The 27,738-nt window shown below is 41.3% G+C and overlaps 1 protein-coding gene across 1 annotated transcript in view; it reads left to right on the top strand.

The window, feature by feature from the left end:
• The window catches only part of GPC3 (glypican 3), a 417,949-nt gene that overhangs the window by 251,703 nt on the left and 138,508 nt on the right, over positions 1 to 27,738 (top strand). The window contains exon 4 of the mRNA XM_040627476.1: positions 23,837 to 23,970. Within this exon, the coding sequence (XP_040483410.1) occupies positions 23,837 to 23,970 (134 nt within the window). The remainder of the gene's footprint in view (positions 1 to 23,836; positions 23,971 to 27,738) is intronic.

Here is a 27,738-nt window from a genome sequence, read left to right as displayed (position 1 = left end):
TAGAGCATTCATATGTCCGGTCTTGCCCCCCCTCTCCGGCTCCAGATATGTATGGTTTCTTGACACCAGCAAGAGGCCCACTGATTTGACAGTTAATCAAAAGTTGCTAAAGGAAAGTCAATACAGAAGAAGCTAATCATCATCCTGTCTTTTTCCAGTGACTCAATGGGACTTCCCGGCTCCGAGCTGCCTGTTCTCTATGGCACTAACGGTAGAACCGGTGCCCTTGTTGTAAAGGGTGAGAATCTCATTTTGTTTCTCTCTGTCTTGATAGAAAGCTGGGGGCTGACTCCTTGGAAGAGCTGGGAGAATTATTATCACCAGCTATGTGTAGCCAAGTGTGGCCTTTCCTCCCTCTCTTCTTCGGTCATATTCACAGTAATTCATTTCTTTATCACACCTGCCCTCCTCTGGCCTTCTGTCTTTGAGGCCCCGCTCTCACTCCCTGTAAAGTGACTCCAAAATGAAGTAATTTGATTTTTCTTCAAGTGGAACAATATGTTTCAGGCGTCCCCCATCCAAATGGTTTGTGCTGCTGCCATGGATTAGGAGTTTATCATCGAAGCCACTAATTTTGTGCACGCTATCCCCACGTGGGAAGGATCCCATGGGACGATGGGGATTTTTGCTGCAAGCCCCTTTCCTCCTTGGAACGGACTTGCTCTGCAAATCCTCTTGTGTTATGCAGAGGCTAAATGATTTGTCCAAGGCGAGTCTGTAGCAGAGCTGAGATTATTTCTGTGTACGATATTCTGGGCACCAGAATATTGAAAGCGGGAGGAGACTCTCTGTGGCGCGACCGTCAGATCTGCTCTGAGCCCCAGCTGCCTGCAGATTGTGCTCTCCTGACAGGTTCCGGCCTGTCTGATCTGATGGTGCTTCACAGCAGCCCCATGTGTGTCTCCCCCAAACTATTCTTCACTGTTATTTGTCACGTTGTATGCTAAATTATGAAGCCTGTTAAAACATCATGGTACAGGGACCAAAGTTCTTGTCCAAGTCCAAGAAAGTCATAGTTTCTTATGGCTGTTGCCAAACATCCAGGGACAAAATGGCGAAGTGACAGGGAAAGAAGGGAAATGACTTCTCCAGGCCTGCTCCTAGGACTTTAAGACGCCAGAGTTGGGAGTGATGCTTTAATCCAGTTCCCCTTCCCTGCTTGTTTCATGGTGAGGAAATGGAGGCCCAGAGAAGAGAAGAGACCTCACCAAGGACACGAAATCCCAGCAGCCAGGCTAGGACCAGAGTGCTGGATGTGTTCAACCCTGATTCAGTGACTCAGAAAGAGTAAGAGATGGCTTTGGTAAAGTTCAAATCTGGGGCTTCCAAGATCTCGTTCAAGTAAAGTTCTCCTTCTACTTCCGCATAAATAAAAGCGGCCTCCACTTTTTAACCTCCAGGTGCAACAGGAGAGTCATGCAATGTGGGTGTTACTTGAGACCATTCCTTGTGAAGGGAGAATAGGGAAAACAGTTGGCCAGGGCTCTTTCTCTTGCTGTTTGGTTGCTTTCTCCGTCGTCCTAAAGACCACAGTTTCTTAAGTAGCCTTCAGCTGGCTGAATCTGGGAGCCTCAGTTACTCCATGCAGGGCTTCCTCAAGTAGGGACTATAAACAAACACATTAGGGTTTGGAGTTGTAGGCCCCGGTTTCAAGAACCTATTTTGTCTTTTACTAATGGCGTGGCCTTAGGCAGTCCCCTCACCTCTTGGAACCTCACTTCGTAAAAATAGGCATACTATCTTCCTTCACGGGGCTGGTTTCCAAAGGTCCTGTGATAATATGTGATAATATAACATGTGATAATATAACATGGACAAGCACTTTGGAAAGAGTAAAAGGGCTATACCCATCCAAAGTGTTGGTTATGGGGTTGCCTACCATACATATCTCATGAAACTAGTCTGGAATGTGCTCAGTTCTTGGATGATCTATGTAAGCACTAGAACAGCCATCTCTCAATTATCCGCACCAATGGTGGGGCAGAGGAGCACACAGATAATACGAAACAGCAAGTCCTCGAGATGCCATTTCTATTTGAGCTTCAAATGTATCGTGTTTGGAGAAGCTTCTGAAATCTGCTTGCCGAGAGCCAAAGTCTGCTGTGGAATTACCCGAGCACACCCAGCGTTTCCGGGAGCAGGCCGTGGGCGAGTCCCTGCCCTCCTGTGGGCCCCCACGCCCTACCTCCAAAAGGGAGAAGGTCCTTAACTGACCTCACGGTCCCTGCGAGCTCTGATGTCCATGTGTCTGTGAGTCTAAACATATGGCAGCAGAGCAAGGCCGGGTTTAGACGATGCCCAAGGCTTTGTGGCTGGAGTTGTGCAAATACTAGGGAAGGGGATCACGAACTGCCCGAATGGTACTGCCTCACTGATAGAATAGGCGGAGAGATAAGTGAGTCCGGGATGGACAAAAGCTGGCTGATGTTTAAGGAACCGGGCAAAAGAGGAGATTGGAGAAGTGGGTGAAAAGAACACGTAGAGGCATAAAGGGTTGGAATGACAGCAATGTCCAGTGCTGCTCTCGCAGAAGAAATGCAAAAGACAAGCCTCTGTGCTGTTCCTGCCCAGGGTCACGATGCTTCTCAATTCACCTGATTTGTTCTCTCCTTTCAATCATGTCCTTTTCAAAATACATCTCAAAAATGTTTCTGAGCTATTATGATTATAAGTTTTGCTAAAAACCAATCAGCAGAGGTCTGTCTACAGTGCGGGGCAATCAGCAGAGACTCGAGGTATCAGTCAGAGACTATGTCTTAATTTAGACAGACTGAGGCTAATGGGTTTGACTGAAGTCACATTCGGAACAGTCTCGAACAGCGCCGCTGCCTAGCGGGTACGCGGCGTCCTGTACAATTATAGGAATGGTGCACGGTTAAATACAGTGTTTTTAATGTTCTCCTGAGAAATGGAGGCTGAAAATGATGTATGTTGCACTCTAATTTTTTTTCCTTTTAACTCATCTAGTACTCCTTCAACCTGTCAGAATTTAACAACCATGATAATAGCAGTTGAGTAAAATAAGCTTCAAAATTGCGCTCTCTTGACATACCATGCTGTGTGATGGTAGCTCGCACGCCAGGTCTTCTTGTAAATTGGGACCCCAGGGCCACTGTTGTATGTGGTTTGGGATTCTGTGATAAGGTGACATGTAATGTTGCGTGGTAGTCAGCCCCAGTTTCATACGCCATGCGTTCCCAGAAACTACACCTTAAATCAGACTCAAGTCTTCACTGTAGAGAATGAATAGGAAGCAGACACGTGAATAGCAACAAGCTGTGAGAAATGAAGTACAGGTTCCTATTGGCCAGTATCAGATAAGTGGCAGACTATAGAGTGGCTCGTCAGACTATATCCATGTATATGCGGTTATGATTATGATTATGATACTACTACCAGTATTTTATTGTTAAATTGTAAGCATTCCTTAGATATTCACAATACTAAACCCTCATCAGATATACGAATTGAAAATATCGTCTCCCATCCTGTAGGTTGTCTTTCCACTTTCTTGATAGTGTCCTTCGAAGCCTGGAAGTGCTTTAACTTTTACGAAGTCAAATTCACCTCTTTTTTCTTTTATTGCTTGTGTTTTCAGTGTCATTGCCAAATAAAGCCAAGGTCACAAAACTTTACACCTGTTTTTTTTTTTTTCTAAGAGGTTTATAGTTCTGGCACTTGAATTCAGGTCTTGATCCAATCTGAGTTCATGTTTTGTGTGTGGTGTGAAGCGGGCCTTCAAACTCAGGAATATGTTCCTGGATCCAGCTTGCTAGGCTTCCGTTGAGGATTTTGGGGTCTGTCTTCATAGGTGATATTTGTCTGCACATAATTTTCTTTTCTTATGATGTCTGTCTAATTCTCATATCAGGCGCTACCAGCCTCAAGGGATGCTCACTTTTCTTACCAAGAGTCCATCGTTTTCTTGACTAGATGCCCCCTCAGATTGCTGCCATCCTTTTGTTGATTTCCAGAGCTCTGAAAAGTTGACTCTGACCATTTTTGCCAGTTTTTCTCACTGCTCTTGTGGAACAGAGAATTTTCCCAAGTTCTTATTCTGAAATTTTTGCTGATGTCCTATTACTAATATATTAATACATAGGCTCTGTAGCATTTTATGGCTAATCATCCATTCAACAAATCAACATTTATTAATCACCTAACAAGTGGAGGGCTTTGCTGAAGATTGGAAATACAAGCACGGAGGCTGCTTGAGATTCTCTCTCTTCCTATGCCCCTCTCAACCGCTCACGTGCACGTGCTCGCTCTCTCTCTCAAAATAAATAAATAAAATCTTTTAAAAAAAGAAACTGCTTTTGTTTGTGCTCTCACGAAGCATACACTCTTGTGGAGAAAGAGGTTAAAAGACACAATTACAATTCCGTGTGATAAGTGCCATGAGGACAGAAATACAGTAGGAGATTATAGAATGGGATCCATTTCAGACTTGGGGAAGAAGGAAAGGCTTCTGGAAGGAAGTTAAAGCAAGGGGATGGTTTCCAGGCAGAAGGCAGTGCATGTGTAAAGAAAGGCTCGTGATGCTATGGAGGAACAGAGCATAGAATGTTATGGAAGGAGGGTGGCATGAAGCTAGGAGTTTCACAGGAACAAGATCATCAAAGATCTTGTAAGTGAAATTAAGATATATACTTGATCCTAAAAAAAAAAAAAAAGATATATACTTGACCCTAAGGGCTATGGGAAGCCGCTAAGGAGTTTTAAGCTGAGCAATAACATTATCTTTGCTATGACTCCAGCATATAGAACACATAGTAACTGGTGAACTAATAAATTATTATTAATAAATAGTATTTTTAATTATAACTAACTTAATATGTTTATAATTTACTTACAACTTATTATTTTCAGATTATTCTGGGTGTTGGTATAGACCAGCTGTTTTGGTGTCAGGACTCTTAAAATCATAAAAATTAAAAATTATAGAAACCCCAAAGAGACTTGTTTATGGGAATTATATCTATGGGCATTTATCATATCAGAAGTTAAAACTGAGGATTTAAAGTAATATTTGTTTACTATTTCATTTAAAATACTACTAATAAAGTCATCATGTGTTCACATGTATTTTTTTCTGAGGAAAAAGATGTGTTTTCCAAAACAAAATATTTTAGCGGGATGAGTGGTATCGTTTTACATTTTGCAGATCTCCTGAATTTCTGACTTAATAGCAGACAGCTGGATTCTCATATAAGCTTCTGCACTCAATCTGGTTAGATTGATGAAAATTTGGCCTCACACAGATATACAATTGGGGAAAAAAAGGGTTTTAATATGCTTTTCACATAATTAAGGCTATTTTTCTCTGATACTACGCAAAAATTTGACAAGTGATAGTTTCTTAAAGGTTAGCCGCAATATGGAATCTGAAGCTATATCATTTAACTTTTTATTTTCTGTTACAATAAAATCTTTCTTGTACTTGGAGTGGATATTTAGCCATTGTGTGATTTTGTATCGTACTGCATTGGTCATTTGAAAAATACTGGTTTGCTGAGTTAGGGAGATCCACCAAAGGTTAACAGTTCATGGTACAACATCAAAATAGCATAAATGTTAATGTCACTACATTCTCATCAGAAAAGCCTTTAAGTATTGGGAGGCTGTCAAGCTTGCAGTAAAAGATACGTTTTCCCAAATTATAATTTTTGGTGAAAAAGTTTTAAATTATTTTTTAATTATTTTTTAAAGATTTATTTATTTTGGGAGGGGGGACAGGCAGAGAGAGAGGGAGAGAATCTCAAGCAGACTCCCTGCTCAGCCCAGAGCCTGACATGAGGCTCAATCTCAGGACTCTTGAGATCATGACCTGAGCCAAATCAAGAGTTGCATGCTCAATCGTCTGAGCCACCCAAGGACCCCAAGTTTTTTGAAAGAGATTGTAGAGAATTGGTATAATTTCTTCCTTAAATGTTTGATAGGATTCACCAGCGAACCCATCTGGGCCTGGTTTTTTTCTGTTTTGGAAGGATGTTAATTATTGACTCAATTTCTTTAATAGATACAGGCCTATTCAGATCATCTGTTTTCTTTCTTGTGTAAGTTATGGCAGATTATTTCTTCCAAGGAATTGGTCCATTTACCTAGGTTATCAAATCTGCGGGCATAGGGTTGTCCCCCATAGTATTCCTATGGACATTCCTAAGTGGGTTTCATTTCAATTTTCATAGGATCTGTAGTGATGTCCCCTTTCATTTCTGATGTTAACAATTTGTGTCCTCTCTCTTTTTTTCTGAGCCCAGCTAGAGGCTTATAGAGGTTTTTGATCCTTCCAAAGAACTAGCTTTCGGTTTTGTTGATTTTTCTCTATTGATTTCCTGTTTTCAATTTCATTGATTTCTGCTCTAATTTGTGTTATTTCTTTTCTTCTGTTTACTTGGGATTTAATTTGCTCTTCTTTTTCTAGTTTCCTAAGGCAAAAACTTAGATTATTGACTTTTGAACTTACCTCTTTTTTAATATATGCATTCAATGCTATAAATTTCCCACTAAGCACTATTTTCATTGCATCCCAGAGATTTTAATAAGTTGTATTTCGGGGGCGCCTGGGTGGCTCAGCCATTAAGTGTCTGCCTTCGGCTCAGGTCATGATCCCAGGGTCCTGGGATCGAGCCCCGCATCAGGCTCCCTGCTCAGTGGGAAGCCTGCTTCTCCCTCTCACACTCCCCTTGCTTGTGTTCCCTCTCTCGCTGTCTCTCTCTGTCAAATAAATAAATAAAATCTTTAAAAAAATGAGTTGTATTTTTATTTTCATTTAATTTTCTTTGATCCATGTGTGAGTTAGAGCACATGGTCTAATCTCCGAGTATTGGGGGATTTTTCCAGTTATCTTTCTGTTATTGATTTCTAGTTTCATTTCACTGTGGCATGAGAACATTGTATGATTTCTTTTCTTTTAATTTTGTTAAGTTGTGTTTATGGCCCAGAATATGGTCTCTCTTGGTGAATGTTCCATGTAAGCTGGAGAAGAATGTGTTGTCTGCTGTTGTGGATGAAGGAGTCCGCCTATGTCAATTGTATCCAGCTGATTGATGGTGTTAAGTTCTACCGCGTCCTTACTGATTTTCTGCCTGTTGGATGTGTCCATTTCTGAAAGAGGGATGTTGAAGTCTTCAAGTGTGATAGTAGATTCATCCATTTCTCCTGGCAGATCTATCAGGTTTCGCCTCATATAATTTGATTCCCTGTTGTTAGGCACATACATGTTAAGAACTGTTATGTCTTCTTTATCATTATGTAATGCCCTTCCTTATCCCTGATAAATTTTCTTACTTTGAAGTCTGCTCTGTCTGAAACTAATATAGTCACTCCTGCTATCTTTGGATTAGTGTTAGCATGATATATTTTTCTCCATCCCTTTACTTTTAATCTTTATGCGTCTTTATATTTAAAGTGGGTTTCTTGTAGAAAATATATACCATCAAGTCATGTTTTTTTATACACTTTGACAATCTCTTTTAATTGATGCATTTAGACTATTGATATTCAAAAGATTATTTATATACTTGGATTAATATCTACCGTATTTTTTACTGTGTTTTCTATTTGTTGCCCTTGTTCTTTGTTCCTGTTTTTGTCTTTCACTATTTTTCTGTCTTTTATGGTTTTAATTTAGCTTTTTATGTGATTCCATTTTTTCCTTTTTTAGTATATCAGTTTTAGTTCTTTTTAAAATGTTTTTTAGGGGTTGCCCTAGAGTTTGCAATGTACATCTACAAATAATCCAGGTCCACTTTCAAATAACACTATGCCACTTCATGAGTCTTGTAAGTTCCTTATAATAGCAAAATAATCCCAATTCCTTCTTTCTGTCCCTTGTATTATTGACATTCATTTCATTTATATAAGCATATGTAATGATACATGTGTAAGATATATACGTTAGCATACATAATCAAACACACGGTTGCTATTAGTATTTTGAACAAACTTTTATCTGTTAGATCAGTTAAGAATAAGAAAAAGTCTTTATTTTTGTTTTACCTTCGTTGGTCTCTTCTTCAATGCTCTTCTTTTCTTTATGGAGATCTGAGTTTCTGACCTATATTATTTTCTACCTCTCCATAGAACTTCTTTTAACATTTCATACAAGGCAGATCTACTGGCCACAAATTCCCTTAATTTTTGTTTGCCTGAGAAAGTATTTTTCCTTCATATTTTTTAATTGAGGTGTATAATACATACAATATTGTAATCGTTTCAAGTGTACGACATAGTCGTTCATTTATTTACACTACAAAGTGATCACGATAAATCTAGCTACCATCTGTCACTATGCAAAATTTTACAGTATCATTAACTATATTCCCTATATAAAATCATTAACCATATTCCCTAATACATGGTATCCCTGTGTCTTATTTATTTTATTACTAGAAGTTAGTACCTTTTAATTCCCATCCTTTATTTTGCCCATCTCTCCACTCCCCTCCCTTCTGGCCACCACCAGTTTGTTCTCTGTGTCAATGAGTCTGTTTCTGTTTTGTTTTGTTTGTTTTGTGTTTCAGATTCCACATATAAGCGAAATCATATGGTATTTGTCTCTGTCTGACTTATTTCACTAGGTCCATCCATGTTGTTGCAAATGGCAAGATTTCATTCTTTTTTATGGTTGAGTAATATTCCATTACATATGAATTGTGTGTGTGTGTGTGTATCCATTATATATATAATCCCATCTTCTTTATTCAGTCGTTGATGGCCACTTGGGCTGCTTCCATAACTTGTCTATTGTAAATAATGCTGCAGTGAACATAGAGATGTATATACTTCTTTGAATTGGTGTTTCATTTTCTTCAGATAGATACTCAGAAGTGGAATCGTTGGATCATATGGTAGTCCTCTATTTTGTTTTTTGCGGAACCTCCATACTGTTTTCCACAGTGGCTGCACCAGTTTGCATTCCCACCAACAGTGCACGAGGGTTCCCTTTTCTCCACATCCTCGCCGACACTTGTTATTTCATGTCTTTTGATGCTCGCCATTCTAACAGGGGTGAGGTGATAACTCATGATGGTTTTGATTTGCGTTCCTCGCCTTCACTAGTAAAGGTTAAGTTTTCAGGGTACAGGTTCTAGGTTGGTGACTTTTGTCTGTCAACACTTTAAATATTGTACTCCACTCTGTTCTTTCTGGCATAGTTTCTGAAGAAAAGCTAGATGTGATTCTTATCTTTGTTCCTCTATACGTAAGGTGGGGTTTTTTTTCTCTTCTGACTTCTTTCACGATTTTTTCTTTATCTTTGATTTTCTAGAATTTGAAGGTGGTATGCCTAGGTGTAGTTTGGTTTCTTTTTGTTTTCTGTTCCTTTGTTTTTGTATTTTTTTTAAAGATTTTATTTATTTATTTATTTGAGAGAGAGACAGAGAAGGCAACAGAGATAGAGCATGATTGGGGAAGAGAGGGAGAAGCAGGCTCCCCACCAAGCAGGGAGCCCAACATGGGACTCGATCCCGGGACCCTGGGATTATGACCTGAGCTGAAGGCAGCCGCTTAACAGACTGAGCCACCCAGGCACCCCTTCTGTTCCTTTGTTTTACGTTTATCCTGCTTGGTGTTCTCTAAGCTTCTTGGATCTGTGGTTTGGTGTCTGACATTAATTTGGGGAAATTTTCGGTCATTATTTTTTCAAATACTTCTATTCCTTTCTCTCTCTCTTCTCCTTCTGGTACTGCCGTTATGCATGTATTACTGGTTTTGTGGTTGTCCCACAATCCTTGGGTATTCCATTCTGTTTTGTTCTGTCTTTGTTCTCTTTGCTTTGGGTTTTTTTTAAGATTTGATTTATTTATTTGAGAGAGAGCGTGCACACATGTGTGCATGAAGGGGGAGGAGCAGAGGGAGAGGGGGAGGGAGGGGAATGAATCTTGAGCAGACTCCATGCTCAATGTGGAACCCAACATGGGGCTCGATCTCACAATCCTGAGATCATGACCTGAGCCGAAACCAAGACACGGCTGCTTGACTGACTGAGCCACCCAGGCACCCCTGCTTTTTGGTCTTGGAGGATTCTATTGCTATATCCTCTAGCTTAAACTTTTTTTCATCAGCTGTGTCCAGTCTACTAATAATCCTGTCAAAACCATTATTCGTTTCTGTTATTGTTTTTTCTCTTTAGCATTTTTTTAAAAATTCCTTAGGATTTCCACCTCTCTGCTTACATTGCCAGTCTTTTCTTGCATGCTGTTTTCTTTATCCATTATTAATAAATCATAGTTGTTTTAAATTCCCAGTCTGATTATTCCAACATCCTTGCCATGTCTGGTTTTGATGTTTGCTCTGTCTCTTCAAATTGTGTTTTTTGCCTTTTGGCATGCCTTGTCATTTCTTTCTTGATAGATGGACATGACGTACTTGTTAAAAAGGATTGCTGTAAATAGGCTTTTAGTAATGTGGTGGTAAGTAGTAGGGTGAGGGGGAGGCGTTCTATAATTCTATGATTAAGTCTCAATCTTTTAATGAGCCTATGCCTCTGGACTGTGAACGTCACAGGTGTTTCTGTTTTGTTTTGTTTTTTATCCCCCATCAGGTGGTGCAGGATGGCTAGAGTGGGCTAGAGTTGGGTATTTTCCTTCCCCAGGTGAGTTAGGCTCTAATAACACCCCAGCAGATTAGGCTTTGGTTAACTAGTTCCTTCTTAGAGCACGACTTGTCGAGAAGAACAGAGTGCCCTGGTGTATTTCAAAATGGTTCCTTTTCTCCTCTCCTCGCTGGAAGCCTGAAGGAATTTTTCTCTGATATTTACTGTGGGAATCTGCTCAGGCTCCTGAAGGTAAATTTCATAATATTGTGGAGGTCCCCTTATGACAGGGTCTCCCTGGAGATTTTAACTCTTAGAGTTTTCTGCACTAAGCTTCCAGCAGTTTGTCAATTACAATTCCAGTTTTCCTACCCCAGCCCTGGGTCCCAAGGTGGTTTCTGCTTCTGATTCTCTGCTCTGGTGAGCTCTGACTCCCTGTATTTGCCTGTCTGTCTCTCCAGTCTTGGTGACAGGGGTTTACCCTCTGTCCCTCTGTCCTTCCTTCTCTTATGGATCCAAGAAGAGTTGATTGTTGGGGTGCCTGGGTGGCACAGCGGTTAAGCATCTGCCTTCGGCCCAGGGCGTGATCCCGGCGTTATGGGATCGAGCCCCACATCGGGCTCCTCCGCTATGAGCCTGCTTCTTCCTCTCCCACTCCCCCTGCTGTGTTCCCTCTCTCGCTGGCTGTCTCTATCTCTGTCGAATAAATAAATAAAATCTTAAAAAAAAAAAAAGAAGAGTTGATTCTTCAATCTGTTTAGCTTCTTGTTAGGATGGAGTGGCAACTTCTAAGTTCCTTATATGTGAAACTGGAAATGCTGATAGTGCAAATTTTATCATTGGCTACAAACAGTATCAGTTGTTTTTTCCTGAAGTAATAGCCTCACTTTGTTCCTTTTAAAGAAAACGCCTGCCAAACACTCAAGCGTGAATAACATTAGTTTGTCTGTCAGTCTTTTACATAAAAAATAATGTTTCATGAGAAAAGTGCCTAGTTCGTCTCAACTCTATCATGCATGGGCTTCTCCTCTGGATGGTCATCATACTTCAGTATGTCGCAGAAGTACTTTATGCATACTTTCCATTTCACCACACAAAATATTAAAAAAGACATGTTGTCAAGAGTCAAGATTTACTGAAATTATTTTGTACTGCTTCTCTTCAAGTTCCTTCTTAAATGAAACCGGANNNNCCGGATTTTTTATTTTTTATTTTATTTTATTTTTTAAAAAGATTTTATGTATTTATTTGGGGGGGGAGAGCAGAGGGAGAGGGACAAGCAGACTCCACACTGAGTGTGGATGGAGCCCTAAGTGGGGCTCGATCCCACAACTCCGAGATCATGACCTGAATTGAAATCAAGAGTCAGACTCCCAAATGACTAGGTCACGCAGGCATCCCTGAAACTGAATTTTTAAACAAGTGGGAATGCTTAGCCGTGAAAAATAAAATGATTACCAAAAGAGTTTGGTGCCACTCCCCCGACTCATGCCATTGCCTTTGCACCATCAGTGTCAATGCCCTCACATTTGCTTAAGGATAAAGCATGAATTTCAACAATGTCACTCAACACTGGGGATATTTCAGCACTACTCATGTTTCGCCCCCAAAGCTCTCACTTATAGATCTTCCTCAATGATCAGTTGGTGCTGATACTGGATAAACATAAGCAAAACAACAAATCCAGCTCATGTCTGTAGATTTGTCTATTTGAAAGGCAAAAACAGTTCCACTGAGTCGCTATTAATTCCCCATCTTTATGTTTGCAGCTAAATCCTGAATTTGATGAGTTAGTTTCTTTCATTGGAAGGTAGCATGATTTCCTCTGCTGACTCTCTACTCAGTAGACATGCGGCAATGTCAACTCTACAATGTTGTTGTTTTTTCAGAAATACCACCAATTCTTTTTTTTAAGTTTTTATTTAAATTCCAGTTAATTAACATACAGTGTAATATTAATTTCTGGTATACAATACAGTGATTCAGCATTTCCATACACCACCCTGTGCTCGTCACGACAAGTGCACTCCCTAATCCCCATCACCTATTTCACCCATCCCCCCACCTCCCCTCTGATAACCACCAGTTTGTTCTCTATAGTTAAGAGTCTATTTCTTGGTTTGTCTTGGTTTGTCTCTCTCCCTCTCTTTTTTCCTTTGTTCATTTGTTTTGTTTCTTAAATTCCACATAGGCGTGAAATCATATAGTATTTGTCTTTCTCTGACTTATTTTGCTTAGCATAGTGCTTTCTAGCTCCATCTATGTCATTGCAAATGGCAAGATTTTTCTCTTTTTGATGGCTGGGTAATATTCCATTGTGTATATATACCACTTCTTCTTTATCCATTCATCAGTTGTTGGATACCTGGGCTCTTTCCATAATTTGGCTATTGTAGATAATGCTGCCATAAACATCGGGGTGCATGTATCCTTCTGAATTAGTATTTTTGTAGTCTTTGGGTAAATACCTAGAAGGATTATGGGATAGTTCTATTTTTAATTTTTTGGGGAACCTCCATACTGTTGTCCAGAGTGGCTGCACCAGTTTGCATTCCCACCAGCAGTGCAAGAGGGTTCCCCTTTCTCCACGTCCTTGCCAACACCTGTTGTTTCTTGTGTTGTTGATTTTAGCCATTCTGACAGGTGTGAGGTGATAGTGTGGATTTGACTTGCCTTTCCCTGATGCTGAGTGATGTGGAGCATCTTGTCATGTGTCTGTTGGCCATCTAGATGTCTTCTTTGGAAAAATGTCTGTTCATATCTTCTGCCCATTTTTAAATTGGATTATTTGTTTTGTGGGTGTTGAGTTTGATAAGTTCTTTATACATTTTGGATACTAACCCTTTGTCAGATACGTCATTTGCCATTATCTTCTTCCATTCCTTGATTGTGTCCTTCGCTGTGCAGAAGCTTTTTGTTTCGATGTAGTCCCAACAGTTTATTTTTGCTTTTGTTTCTCTTGCCTCAGGAGACATATCTAGAGAGAAGTTGCTACCACCAGTGTCAAAGAGGTTACTGCCTGTGTTCTCCTCTAGAATTTTTATGTTTTCAAGTCTCACATTTAGGTCTTTAATCCATTTTGAGTTTATTTTTGTGTCTGGTGCAGGAAAGTGGTCCAGTTTCATTCTGTTGCCAGTTTTCCCAGCACCGTTTGTTGAAGAGACCGTCTTCAACATTATCCCCGTTGAATATTCTTTCTAACTCTGCCATGTTCGTTAATTTCTCCACGGTTGTGTGTGCTTCCTCAGCTACCATAATCCAGTGCCCCACACAAAGCTGTAGTGGCTTTTCCATTTCTATTCCGAAAAAACTGTAACAAACAATTTTGACTTTTACATAGTTCATAGCATCTACTTTTAAATACTTCATTCCTTTTTCTTTAAACTCTGAATGATTTATTTCAAGATGACTCTACACCTTAGGCCGCACTATAGGAGTATTCTGAAATGTTCTGTTGCATCAGACACAGCAAGATAAGTTATTAGTGTCTGTAAGGCCGAAGGAATGACGGCTTTTTGTCATATTCTTGTTTCTTAATTATGGTTGCAATCTACTGTGTAAGTCCATCTTTTTATGATTCAGAGAACTCTGATAGGTCAGTTTAACACCTTTTAGCATCTTTAGACCTCGACACGGCAACCAGGGATTGAGCAAGTGAGTCTTCTAATCTCCCTTTTTGAAGCCAAGCATCCATCTTTAAATATCAGAAAAATATGTTGTAAATAAATTGTATTATGTTCTATAATGACATATAAAGATCTTTAATAATGACAGTTACAGTTAACTTTAAAACTTACATGATTTTTCAAAAAGTATTTCTAAATATTACAAGAAAGACTATAGAGTGCATTTACCTCTTTTTTAAAAAGACTTATTTATTTGAGAGAGAGAGCACAAGCGGGAGGGGGAGGCAGAGGGAGAGAATCTCAAGCCGACTCTGCAATGAGAGTGGACCTCGAGGTGGGGCTTGATCTCATGACCCTGAGATCATGACCTGAGCCAAAACCAAGAGTCTGACGTTTAACCAACTGAGACACTCATGTGCCCCAAAGGGCATTTACTTCTTATGTTTTCACATAGACACAAAACTTCTAGATTTCAAAGTAACAATTTATTAAATGAGAATGAGATTACAAAGATTATAGTAGACATCACCTAAGTAGCCAGTAAGAGCACTAAGTACTGAGAATAAATTAACCTCTGAAAAGTGCATGTATTTGTACCCTAAACCAGCTATTGTAGAAACTTTTAGAATGCACACGCACATATTCCAGAGCAAGGATTTCATTACACATTATGTAGCCTCTGGAAAATTCCTTTATATATTTCTGAGGGAATAAGAGTGGAAAGGGCAAACAAAGTCTGAGTATTATTATGGAAATAGGTTTGACCTCTAGAACTTCCTGAGAGGGTCTCAGAGAACTAGAGTTAGAGGGGATGAGTCTGGGGGAGGTCAAAACTGGAGCTTGGGAGGCCAATTAAGAGGATGCTGGGATGATCTTTGTGGCATTGGCTCTCCAATCTGCATATGCATCAGAATCCCCTGGAGGGCTTGTTAAAAGAGATGGCTGGACCCCACTCCCCACCCTTCTGCTTCAGTAGGTCTAAGACTGGGCCTTAAAATCTGCATTCGTAACAAGTTATCAGGTGATACTGATACTGCCCATTTGGGGGCCACACTTTGAGAACCGCTGCACTGGGATCTTGCCACTCATCTCAGAATTCACCCTAGACTTACTGTATGTGAATCTACATGAATAAGACTCCCAGATGATTTGTATACATGTTAAAGTTTGAGAAGCACTGTTCTAAGAGACAGTTAATGTTATCCTAGACCTGAGGATGAACAAAAGTGCACTGGGTTAAAAGTTATTTATAAGACAGGGGCGCCTGGGTGGCGCAGTCGTTAAGCGTCTGCCTTCGGCTCAGGGCGTGATCCCGGCGTTATGGGATCGAGCCCCACATCGGGCTCCTCCACTGGGAGCCTGCTTCTTCCTCTCCCGCTCCCCCTGCTTGTGTTCCCTCTCTCGCTGGCTGTCTCTCTCTGTCAAATAAATAAATAAAATCTTTAAAAAAAAAAGTTATTTATAAGACAGGAAAAAAAAACAAGGGTTAAAAGTTATTTATAAGACAGAAAAAAAAAAACAAGACTTATATGGCTGGACATAGGGGCGCCTGGATGGCTCAGTTAAGCATCTGCCTTTGGCTCAGGTCACGATCCTGGGGTCCTGGGATCGAGTCCCAACTTTGGGCTCCCTGCTCATCAGGGGTCTGCTTCTCACTCTGCCCCCCTGTGCTTGCTCATGCTCTCGCTCTCTCTCCCAAATAAACAAATAAAATCTTTAAAAATAAAACAAATAAATGGCTGGGCATAGGGAGGTGCGGGAGAGGGAGAAATCAGATATGCTTTGGTTTCCACTGAGTAGATAGGTAATTATTCCTTTCTGCTGGGACAGGGGACGCAAGCAGAGGAGTGCATTCGTAGGAGTGGTATTTGAATTCGGTATTGAATGTTTTGGCTACATGAAGTTCTCTTTTAACCCCCGCCACATTGGTCATATTGGCCATATGTGATTAAGCAATACTGCCCTGGGCTCCTGGTCCTGGGAAGGGATTGGTATTGCATAAAAAGTGTTAGGCACACGTGCAGGATTCTATTTTCAACTCAGAATCCCCTTGTGGCAAATATAAGTTAATAAAAGGCAAGTCTCTTCCACAAGAGGGTATTGAAAACCTGTCTCCCATCCCCATAGCATCCATCGTCATGCAGGTTAGACACGGGGTGACCAGCAAAGATTATTTGCCACCAGTCAGTAATTGGGGTCCTGAAGAACAGAAGGGGCTATTCCAGGTATCCCAGAGCAAAGACAAGAGACTGTGTGATGTACAGACAACGCCGGCAAGCTCAGTGTGGTTCCCGTTCAGAGTGGGGACCCAATCTCATCAGACCCTTTCGCTGCCTTCCAAAGTCCCCAGTTAAAGAACTCCTCCAAGTCTTACTTACAGCTAGCAATGTACTCAGCCAGCTGAGCCAGGATTCTAACCTGCAAGGCGGGCTGCAGAAGATGAGCAGTCCCCACTTACAGAATGAATGAGTCCGATTTCTGTCTGGAGGTGGCAGACTTTGCACTCCATCTCCTACTTTATTTGACCCTCACACAGAGACTAGGCACGGCCGGCAGTGTTGTTTTTTCCATTTTGCAGACGAGAAAGCTGAGTTTGAAGTAAATTAGAGGACTTGTGTAGAGTCATTGGAAGAGGGAGAGAATGGGACTAGAGCCCAGGGCTCCTGACTCCAAATCATGTGCTCTTTTCACTATAGTGTATAATGCTGTAGTCCACTGCACAGCCGACTGGTCTGCAGGACAAGTTCCCTTTTTGAATCCCAATTTATTTAAAGAGATGACTTGAGGGACGTCTGGGTGGCTCAGTCCGTGAAGCGTCTGCCTTTGGCTCAGGTCATGATCCCGGGGTCCTGAGATCGAGTCCCGCATTGGGCTCCTTGCTCAGTGTGGAGCCTGCTTCTCCCTCTGCCTGCCGCTCCCCCTGCTTGCGTCCTCTCTCTCACTCTCTCTCTTTCTCTGACAAATAAATAAATAAATAAAATCTTAAAAAAAATAGAGGGATGACTTGAATGGAAGGTTCACATAGTGACACCTGATTTCCTAAAATAGCACGATTCGTAATGCATTACAGTTTATTAGCGACTTTTATTTTAATGGTCAAGCAATTAATGATGAGTTACAGCAAAACGTCTGTGGCAGAAAAAAAAAAACACACATTGTCACCAGGTCTGTTCATTATCCTCTGTGCTCTATATCCAGATCAATCAATAGTTAATTAATAATGATGTGCTTCCTGAAGTACAAGGTTATAAATTATTTTAATGCTCATATGCATACTTTTTGTAGGAAAAATGAGTGGAAAATGCCTGCCATGCCCATCTCATTGTAAGAAAATGTATGTAATGATTACAAGCATATAATAAGAATGGTTTGCCCAGCCAAATGTTTGTTCATTTCTGTTAATCAGTATTCATTTGAGCTACTTTCATGCAGTTTGTGGAAGCAGTGCAATCAGTTGAGCAGTGTGGCAGATTTAAATCAGTAATAAAAGCCCTGGGGAAATTAACAAGACAAAACATTAACCACAGACTAAACATTAACATATATTAGCATTTTTATTATACCTGTAGAATTGTTAAATGGACATGGTTACTACTATTAAAAAGTTTATGTTGTATATCACATAATTTCAATGTATATTTTGTTTTAAAACTTTTTAGATTTAATTAAATGAAATTGAACAACAGCGTAATAGACCATTCAACAAAATGAACTGAAGTTCATTATTTTATTTCAGCTGGAAACTTATGGAATTCCCATCCTACCCTATCCCCAAGCCCCCAAGGTATCCTAAAACAGATGCCTCGGGTAATACTCGTCCAGTGTGGACCACGGGATCAGAGTGGGTATTTAAATTGCATAACCATAGAGGAAGTTTTAGGTTTAATTCTTCGGAGTTCTGATGAATCCACTGATGACCAAAAACTAAATTTCCACCAATTATTTAGCAACAGTTCTCAGAAAAGCACTCTTTGGGGCCACAGTAATCAACTGGATTCTAGCAGAAAAGTTATTCCGTAATTAAATAAAGCCGCAGAGATCCTCTAGATCCCCTCGAGCCTTGGCGAGCTCGGGAACAGCTCTTGAGAGGGAAGGAGATGCACTGATCACCGAGTACAATTCTGTGAGATGGCCATCTTCATCCTCAAAGGCTGTCGAATTTCCATGGGGAAGTAGGATAATGGGACCTTCTCTCTTTCTGTTTCTGTTTCTCCCCTCCCCTTCCCCTTCATATTATGGGCCATGTAAGTTAAATCACACACACACACACACACACACACACCCCTCTTACTTATTTCTTGAGAAGGAAAATGTTGGTGTGCCTGGTTGGCCCAGTCAGTACAACATGCAACTCTTGATCTTGGGGTTGTGAGTTCAAAGCCCCACGTTGGGTGTAGTTTACTTACCTAAAAAAAAAAAGAAAGAAAGAAAAAAGAAAAGAAAAAAAAGAAAACAATGTAAAGCCTTCCCTTCATCTGATTTTTTAAAATCAAGCGCAAGATAGATCTGTAGGGCTAGTTAAGAGTGAGAGAGAGTCAAGATACTCTTTAATGTATTTGCGCCCCTTCCCCATTTTCTCATCTTTTGCGCTATTGGAGCTAAACAGGCTTAAACCTGTTGCATTTTTGTAGCCCTAGGATCAAGCAGGAATCTCCATTTGGGGAAAACTATAAAGAATATCATTGGGCCAGATATCAGACTAGACCTGGGATTAAATCGTAGGAATTACAGATTTTGTAGCCAACCCAAGAATCTGACTTCAAACAGTTAGTCAGGGTCCAGGGACAGCCCGCAGGCAGCAAGCTGCAGGTGGGACACACCTGGGAACCACCTCTCCCACAGAACCAACCGGACAGCCAGTGCTTTGGGATGATGACTAATCCACTCATACCGGGCAGGCCAAAGAATTCAGATCACTCCACTAGAAATACTGCCTGAAACTCCGGTTAAAATTGGATGTCCGTTTTCAGCTTATCATTGATAACTAGCCCTTCTTTAAAGTATGTTTTTTAATCCTTCATAATCATTACTCTTTTCCAGTTAGGGATGGGATGCCCACAGGACCACAAAGCTGGGCCACACTTAATACTGGGAAGCCCCAGAGTCTATCGTCTTGACAGAGATGGATGGCACAGGGGGAAAAATCAAAAACAAAAACTCGGGGCACCTGGCTGGTTCAGTCGGTGGAGCAGGTGATTCTTGATCTCGGGGTTGTAAGTTAGAGCCCCACGTTGTATGCAGAGATTACTTAAAAATAAAATCTTTAAAAAATAAACTTAGGTTTTGGAGTTAGGCAGATCTGGGTTCAAGCCCTAGCTCTGCCATCTACTACCATAATGACTTGGCTTCAGTTCCTTAACCATTGTGAGCCTCAGTTTCCTTATCTCTAAAATGGGGTCAACAATACCAGGTCCATATCCCTCAGAGGGTTGTAGAGCTCACCATCAAGAACAGAGACTAGATGGAGAAGTTATTAGTAAGGCACGAGCCTGAAGTCAGGTATGTTACAAATGGGAGGTATTGGAATTGTTAAGAAACTTACAACATAGACTTTCTCTGCTCAGTCACTCAGGAGGAGAGATCAAGTCTGAGTTGTTTTTTTACTTATTTAATTTTTGTCACCTGAGAGCTCCCAGAACCAACAGCAAATGGGGCCTGAGAACCAGTATAGTTAGATTTTAACGAATGGGATATCTGCATTTCTTGACATGTCACTTATGGGGTGCTTGTGTGAATTGCATCGAACCCAATGCTTTGCATGGTTTCAAAATCTTTGGCAACATATTCTACTTGAAAAGTCATTTTCAGGGGCACCTGGGTGGCTCAGTTAGTTGAGCCTCGGCTCTTGATTTTAGCTCAGGTCATGATCTTGGTGTGGTAGGATCAAGCCCTGAGTCAGGTCGGGCTCTGCCCTCAGGGGGAAGTCTGCTTGTCCCTTTCCCTCTGCTCCTCTCCCTGCTCTCTCTCTCAAATAAATAAAATCTTTAAAAAAAAAAAGTCATGTTCACCTTTTTCTTTCAGAAGAGTTCAGAATCAAATGTGATACTTCACATATCTTATCTTCCTTTTTTGCATGAGACCTGAGTTACAGGTGGCGTGAAGCTGTGGGACCAGGTCAAAAGGAAGTCTTGCTATGGGTAACAGGTAGAAGTGGGATGGTAGGGCTGATCTCTTGAGGCGCAGTCTACGGGGTTCTTCACCATACGTTGCTGGGCCCCCTAGTAGTATATTCTCCTCGTGCATGTGCAAAGCCAGTGCTCTGGGCCCTGCTTAGAAAAGAATGGTCCTAGGGTTGCTAGGATGACCTGCTGGCCTAGATATGGTCAGAAGCCCTGCCGCCGCTGTCTCCTCCTCCTCCTCCTTCTTCTTCTTCTTCTTTTATTTTTAAGATTTATTTATTTATTTGAGAGAGAGAAAGTGCACGGTAGGGAGGGGCAGAGGGAGAGGGAGAGAGAATCCTAAGCAGACTCCCCTGATGAGCACAGAGCCTGATGCGAGGCTCGATCCCATGACCCTGAGATCGTGACCTGAGCTGAAACCAAGAGTCGGGTGCCCAACTGACTGCGCCTCCTGGGAGCCCCGAGGCCCTGCCTTCTTAGGTTTCAAGTCTTGTAACACCTCAGACCACCATTGCTTTCCCTGCCATGGGTTCCAGCACATGAATAAGGGCACCATTAGGAATCACAGTTCATGGAAAACGAAAGGGTTTTCTATTCCAGGTCTATTGATAGAGACACTCACCTATCTAATAAATCCACTCTCACTAACTGAATTTCAAGATAGCAGCATCCTTGACCGGGCACATTCGTCAGTGGAAGGAAATTAGATTGCATGTGTTATTTAAGACTCTAAGCTGCTTCTTGAGAGGCTGGCGTGTCTTTAGCAAGTGCAGCCGTGGAGTGAGACCCAGGTTTCCGGGCATCACCCGATGTTGCCTGAGTGCGAAGCTGAAAGGACCCTTCTAATGTGAATACTGTGTCTCTTTGTAAATTACGTGTTTTTCTTTTCATGGCCACCTCTCAAAATGAGCTCATAATATTCACCTACGGCTCACACAGTGTGGAGGTGAAAGCTGTGGGGAGAAGAGCCCAAAGGGGGAGTCAACATTTGACAAATGCTTTGTATATGAGAAGAATTTGCTTCATGGTAGATTTGTGGAAGAAAATACAGCCCGTCTGATAAGATGTGGCAGATTTCAGATGGGGGGGTGGGGGCGTTGGCAGGACGCCATTGTTTGCCCCTTACCCCACACGGAGCCTTGGGAAGTCTGCCCGATAATGCCACATTGGGTGGCTTGGGAAGAAAGGTCACACTGGCTACATTCTCATTTGTTCTTAACCTTCCTACTTTTGCTTCAGCTGCACCCCCTTTCCAGTAGGGCGGGAGGGGAGTTAGACACTTTAAAGCCTTGCTGGGGCCCAATTAGCATTCAGGGATACAAAGGGCAGACTTTCAATGGGGAGGCAGGTTTCACAGCTGCGGTTTGTGAGTAGACAAGCTACTATGGAAGATGTGTGAACGATTTTGATTTCCATGCTGGCTTTGGAGCAGGTGTCAGTCAAGAGAATGGGCCTCGTGCTCCCGAATGTGCTAAGAACACTTTGATCCTGGTGAAATAGATTCTCACACTCATGTACATTCATGGAGTAATAAACAGAGATTTATGGAGCGGAGATCAAGGTTTCGTTCCACGAGTATTCACCGGTTGTGTGACAAAGTAAACATGTATATTTCTATGAGCATAATTTTAGGATGCACGGTCTGCCCTCAGTTATTCGTATCTGCCTCGTAAACTTTGGAAGTGATTGGAACTGAACTCCCCAGTCTAGCCAGGCAGCCCCCTCGCCTAAAGCACCATCAATTCGGCTAAACTCAGAGAATACAGATTCTTCATTTGAAGTTATTATCAGCCCGAGTCAAAGAGCATTTCATAAACACATCTGCAAAATTCAATACCATACATTCCACAGGCAAATGGAATATTTCAAAGCGTCTGCAACTTTTGTTTCGTTCCCGTTAAGATCTACTACTGAGAATAGCTGGTCTGAATATCAGACAATAGGTGCCATCTTTCATCAGTGGAGCTGATGACACTACTGACTCTAGATTCTTCTTTTCTAATTCAAGAATTGATTTATATATGGAAAACTTTCCAAAGCTCTACAAACCAAATGCCATTTTTGCTTTTAGAAAGACCTAGATAGCTTCATAAATGTTTTCGGGGCTATCTTGGGAAACCCAGAAACGGATGACCACATGCAGCCCGTGGCCTGTCAGTAAAATGGCACGCCAGACCTGATACTAGGGGTCTCCTTCAAACCATTTCAGTTAATTTGCCTTTACTGCATGCCTAACAGCGTGCAGAATTCAGTCTGAACTCCATGGAGGTACAGAAGTACCAAAGATATAACGTCTGTCTTCATCAGGTATTTCTAATATTTTTCCTAAAGTATACAATCTCTGTATTCACCTTAGCTATGTTAGCTATGTTTTTGAGGACTGGGAGTTCCTTTTAAAAAAAAAGAGAGAGAGTATAAGCAACTGGAAACCAAGCATCATCTTCTAAGGAGGTGATATTGTTTAAGCTTTCAAGTCAGATAATGAATCCACTGTGTATTTGCCACAGGCAAATAACTTAACCTCCCCAAACCTCCGTTTCTTCACCTATAAAATGGGGGTGATAACATTTAGCGTAGCGTCTGGCATTAGGGAGACGTGTTAATACCTACTTCTTCATATAGAATATATATATAGACTATAATACATACTCCTTTATCTTCACTTTAGACTTACGTCTGAAAGCGCAAAAATAGAAATCTGCAAGTAATTGAACTGGATCATTTAGAATTGAGATAAGAAAGCTGATGCCATCTTTTAATCATTGCCATGTGGAGTGTGAGAGAACTAAGCTTTGGAGGGAGGCATCCAACAAATACTTTGGAATGAACAAGTGAATGGCTAGAGAAAGGAAGGAAGAAGCAAGAGGAAGGAAGGGCGGAGGGAGGGAAAGAGCGAGGGAGGAGAGAAGGTAGGCTTTCTGGAGCACCTGTGTTCTTTAGTACTCTCGGTCCTGGCCTTATTCAAAGATATGTGATTCAGAGCTGACGACACTGGCTATCGATTAGTTGGCTTGCCTTCTTCCTTCCCTCGGGGGTTTTTACGAAAGTCAGATGAGCAATTACATGGACATTTTTCTGAATGCTCTACCCTGGGTCTCATAACAAAACTCTCCGTACGGGAGGCTGCGCTGCTCCATCAACAGGCTACTCCACGCATCTCTTACAGCCCCTCATCTCCCGTATCGGTTCTTCCTAAACTTCGTAATTCCCACTTGTGAACTTCTTCATTCGTATAAATACTAAGGGCCATTGACAGGTATCAGTAGCCTAAATCTTGTGTAGAGGGTCCTCTCAAATGTGCAGTTCGTTGCAGAGAAAAAGCATTTTTCATCTTAGGAAACCTTTGAATAGGCTGTGCTCAGAGTCCCCACTGCCACAGTCTTCAGCCTTCTTTTCCACAGATGGCTCTTTGCCTTAAAAGCGTATCACCTTTTAATAGCTTCGTTCTGCTCTTTAAAAAGAAATTGGGGAAGAAATTGAAGTGCATTTCAGAATTTGTTTCTACTATCGTATCTGTGAAAGTATCACATAATCATATTGCATTTCGTTTTCAGATTGGCAAGTTATGCGCCCATTCTCAACAACGCCAATATAGATCTGCTTATTATCCTGAAGATCTGTTTATTGACAAGAAGGTATTAAAAGTTGCTCATGTAGAACATGAAGAAACCTTATCCAGCCGACGAAGGTGAGAGGGTTTTTTTTTTTCTCTATTTCAGCATACAATTAGCAATTGTGTTGTCAGGTCAAAAACCTTTGGAGTGAAACTTCTTAAATACACATTATTTGGTTCTTTTGAGTCGAGTCTGATTAATTAAATTCTACCATTTGTCAGTGCTAAAGAAAAAAGAAATCGTGTTATGTCTAAGCCATATTCAAATGGAAAGTGCCCATATGTGAGTATCCAACCCAGCAACACAGGGTGGAACGGACTTCTCTACTCAAGGTATTTATTGATTAAACAAAACGTTTTCTGCTTATGATCTGGTCTCACAATTTTATGGCTTCGCTTGTGACCTTCCGATTATTAACAGTGAGTCCAGGTCAAGTTCACCAGAGGGAAACTGGCAAGACACTCACGTGTATACACATACTCCTCATGCTATGCACTCTTGTAAGTATATGAAATGAAGGATTCAGTTTCTGTTTCTTAAGACTGCAATCAAGAGACTAAATTAAAGTTTGTTTCTGATTCTCTTCATTCCTCTTCCCCTCATCCAGATGACCTCTTTCCCTGTTCTAGTTTCAAGGTTACAAATAAGGGGTAGACATTAGCTGGAAATCCCAACACAAATGTAGGAAGGGTGCCTTCCCAAAAGGACTACACATGTCCCCAAGCCTGCCACTGGCTCAGTAACAGCCAGACATGAGCTCTGCTTCCTGATGACTTTGAGGGAATTGGGAGAGACTAGACTACAGATGGAAAATTAAGAGATGAAATCAGCAGGGGCGCCTGGGTGGCACAGCGGTTAAGCGTCTGCCTTCGGCTCAGGGCGTGATCCTGGCATTATGGGATCGAGCCCCACATCAGGCTCCTCTGCTGGGAGCCTGCTTCTTCCTCTCCCACTCCCCCTGCTTGTGTTCCCTCTCTCGCTGGCTGTCTCTATCTCTGTCAAATAAATAAATAAAATCTTTAAAAAAGAGAGATGAAATCAGCAACATCTCAGACGTAGGCTGAATTATACCATTCATATCCATTTATTACAAGAGGTTTTGAGGTGACGTGAGAGAAGGCAGTAAGGCTGCTTGAGAGACAGGCCTCCAAAGCAGCATTTCAGGAAGTCCCAGTTTCTACTCTTTTGTTGACTTCCAACCCGAATGGATTTCTAGTTTCCCTGTAGCAACAGTTTTAAAGTGTGACTCAAGGACCCAGGAAGTCCCCGAGACCATTTTCAGGGAGTCTGTGAGATGTTCCTTTTGCTGACTACATATCCATGTGAACCTGTGTTTTATTTATATACTTCAACCAAAACAACACATTGCAACAGATTGAACGCAGAAGCCGATGGGAGATTTCAGCTGTCTCCTATGAAGCCAGGCCAAAGATATTTTGTAAAAATGCAAAAACAATATCACTTTCTCACTATTTTTTCATAAAAATAGTATTTATGTTAACACATAATGGCTCATTGTTAGTTTAAAATTAATAAGGAAATAATTTTCTCCCTGAGTTTTAATTTCTTTTTTTTTTTTTTAAGATTTTATTTATTCGACAGAGATAGAGACAGCCAGCGAGAGAGGGAACACAAGCAGGGGGAGTGGGAGAGGAAGAAGCAGGCTCATAGCGGAGGAGCCTGATGTGGGGCTCGATCCCATAACGCCGGGATCACGCCCTCAGCCGAAGGCAGACGCTTAACCGCTGTGCCACCCAGGCGCCCCCTGAGTTTTAATTTCTAAAGCAGTTAAGTACAAAGGATATATATCATATAAACAAAAGCTCTTTGGGGCCCTCAATCATTTTTTTTGGTAAAGATTTTATTTACTTATTAGACAGAGAGAGACCGCCAGCGAGAAAGGGAACACAAGCAGGGGAAGTGGGAGAGGAAGAAGCAGGCTCCCAGCAGAGGAGCCTGATGTGGGGCTCGATCCCAGAACGCTGGGATCATGCCCTGAGCCGAAGGCAGACGCTTAACGACTGCACCACCCAGGCGCCCCCCCCAATCATTTTTAAGAGTATAAAGGGGTTGTATTAGTTACCCACTGCTACATAACAAATTATCCCAAAACATAGTGACTTAAAACAACCAACATTTATTATCTCACAGTTTCTGTTAGGCGTTCAGGAGCAGCTTAGCTGGGTGGTTGTCGGGCTTTAAAGAAGTTTCGGTCAGTTTCTGGGGCTGTAGTCATATAAAGTGTAGACCTACTTCCAAAGCGGCTCACTTAGCAAGTTAGTGCTGGTTGTTGAAAGGAGGCCTCAGGCCCTCACCACATGGACCTTGGCTGCTGGCTTCCCCAGAATATGCGCTCCGTGGAGGACAGCAAGGAGCAAGCTGTGATGTCTTTTCTGACCTAGTCTGGGAAGTGACATACTGTCAATTCTGACATCAAGTTGTTAGAAGTGAGTTCCCAATTCTAGTCCACACTCAAGGGGAGGGAAATGAAATTCTGCCTCTAGAAGGAAGGAGCATCAAAGAATTTGTGGACGTATTTACAAATTGCCACAGGGTCCTGGCACCAAGATATTTGAGAACCATATCCCTGTAGTATAGGGGATCTGTGGAAAGTTTTTGTCATTCTGGGAAGACAAAATCTGGTCATTTCTCTAGACCTTCTTTAACCACTGACTTTCCTTTGTCTGTTGTTCTCCATTGTTTTCACGCTTTGCCCAGACCACCTGAGAAATTAACCTCAGTCATTGACCTTTACCTAGGGGAAACCCCTTGCATATTGCACCAAGGTGAATAATTTATATTTATATTGTACTATTATAATATATAACACATTACATATTAATATTAATAATGAAGAATAGATATACAATGAATTACTAATACATCAATATTTATAATTATATATAATTTGTAATTACACTATTTATAAATAACATACAAAAATAAAATATAATACAAATGTATTATATTATATCATACTATATAATTATTAATTAAAATTAATAAGAGGGGCACCTGGCTGGCTCAGTCAGGGGAGCATGCAACTCTTGATCTCGGGGTTGTGAGCTCGAGCCCCACATTGGGTGTAGAAATTACTTGAAAATAAAATCTCAAAAAACTTTATTTTTTTTAAAGATTTTATTTATTTATTTGACAGATAGAGAGAGAGACAGCCAGCGAGGGAGGGAACACAAGCAGGGGGAGTGGGAGAGGAAGAAGCAGGCTCCCAGCGGAGGAGCCCGATGTGGGGCTCGATCCCAGAACGCCAGGATCACGCCCTGAGCCGGAGGCAGACGCTTAATGACTGACCACCCAGGCGCCCCCTGAAAAAACTTTTTAAAATAAAATTAAATTAATAAGTGGAATGTTTAAATTATAAATTACACTTATATATTATAAATGTAATAATATGTTATATATTTATATCATATTATACAATAATATGTATTTTTATATCTATTGCTTTATTCAACTCTGCAGAAATTTAGGAAATACCTAGTATGTGCCAGGCTGTGTCCTGGGCATCAAAAATCAAGACACAATCTCAGCTCTCCAAAGCAGTCTAATGTGGAAATAGACTTAAATGCCAATAATTCCAGAACAGTTTTATAAGGGCAAAGAGTGTCCAGAGTCTATCCCTAGAGGCAGCCCACAGGAGGAGTGAGAGCCTCTGCCCAGGGAGTTAGAGCAGGCCTTCACAGAGCAGGTGGTGTATGAATTTGTACCAGAATCACATGCAGAGCTTTTTCAAACGAAACACACCACCCCAGTCCCATTTTGAGACTACCCTGCCAACCTAGACACATTTATGAGTAAGTAGGAGGCCTTACTTTATCAAGGCC

This window comes from Ursus maritimus (genome assembly GCF_017311325.1).
Source record: "Ursus maritimus isolate PB19 chromosome X unlocalized genomic scaffold, ASM1731132v1 scaffold_X1, whole genome shotgun sequence".
NCBI lineage: Eukaryota > Metazoa > Chordata > Mammalia > Carnivora > Ursidae > Ursus > Ursus maritimus.
The sequence above is the reverse complement of the archived record's forward strand: the minus strand, read 5'-3'. Positions and strand labels throughout refer to the sequence as shown.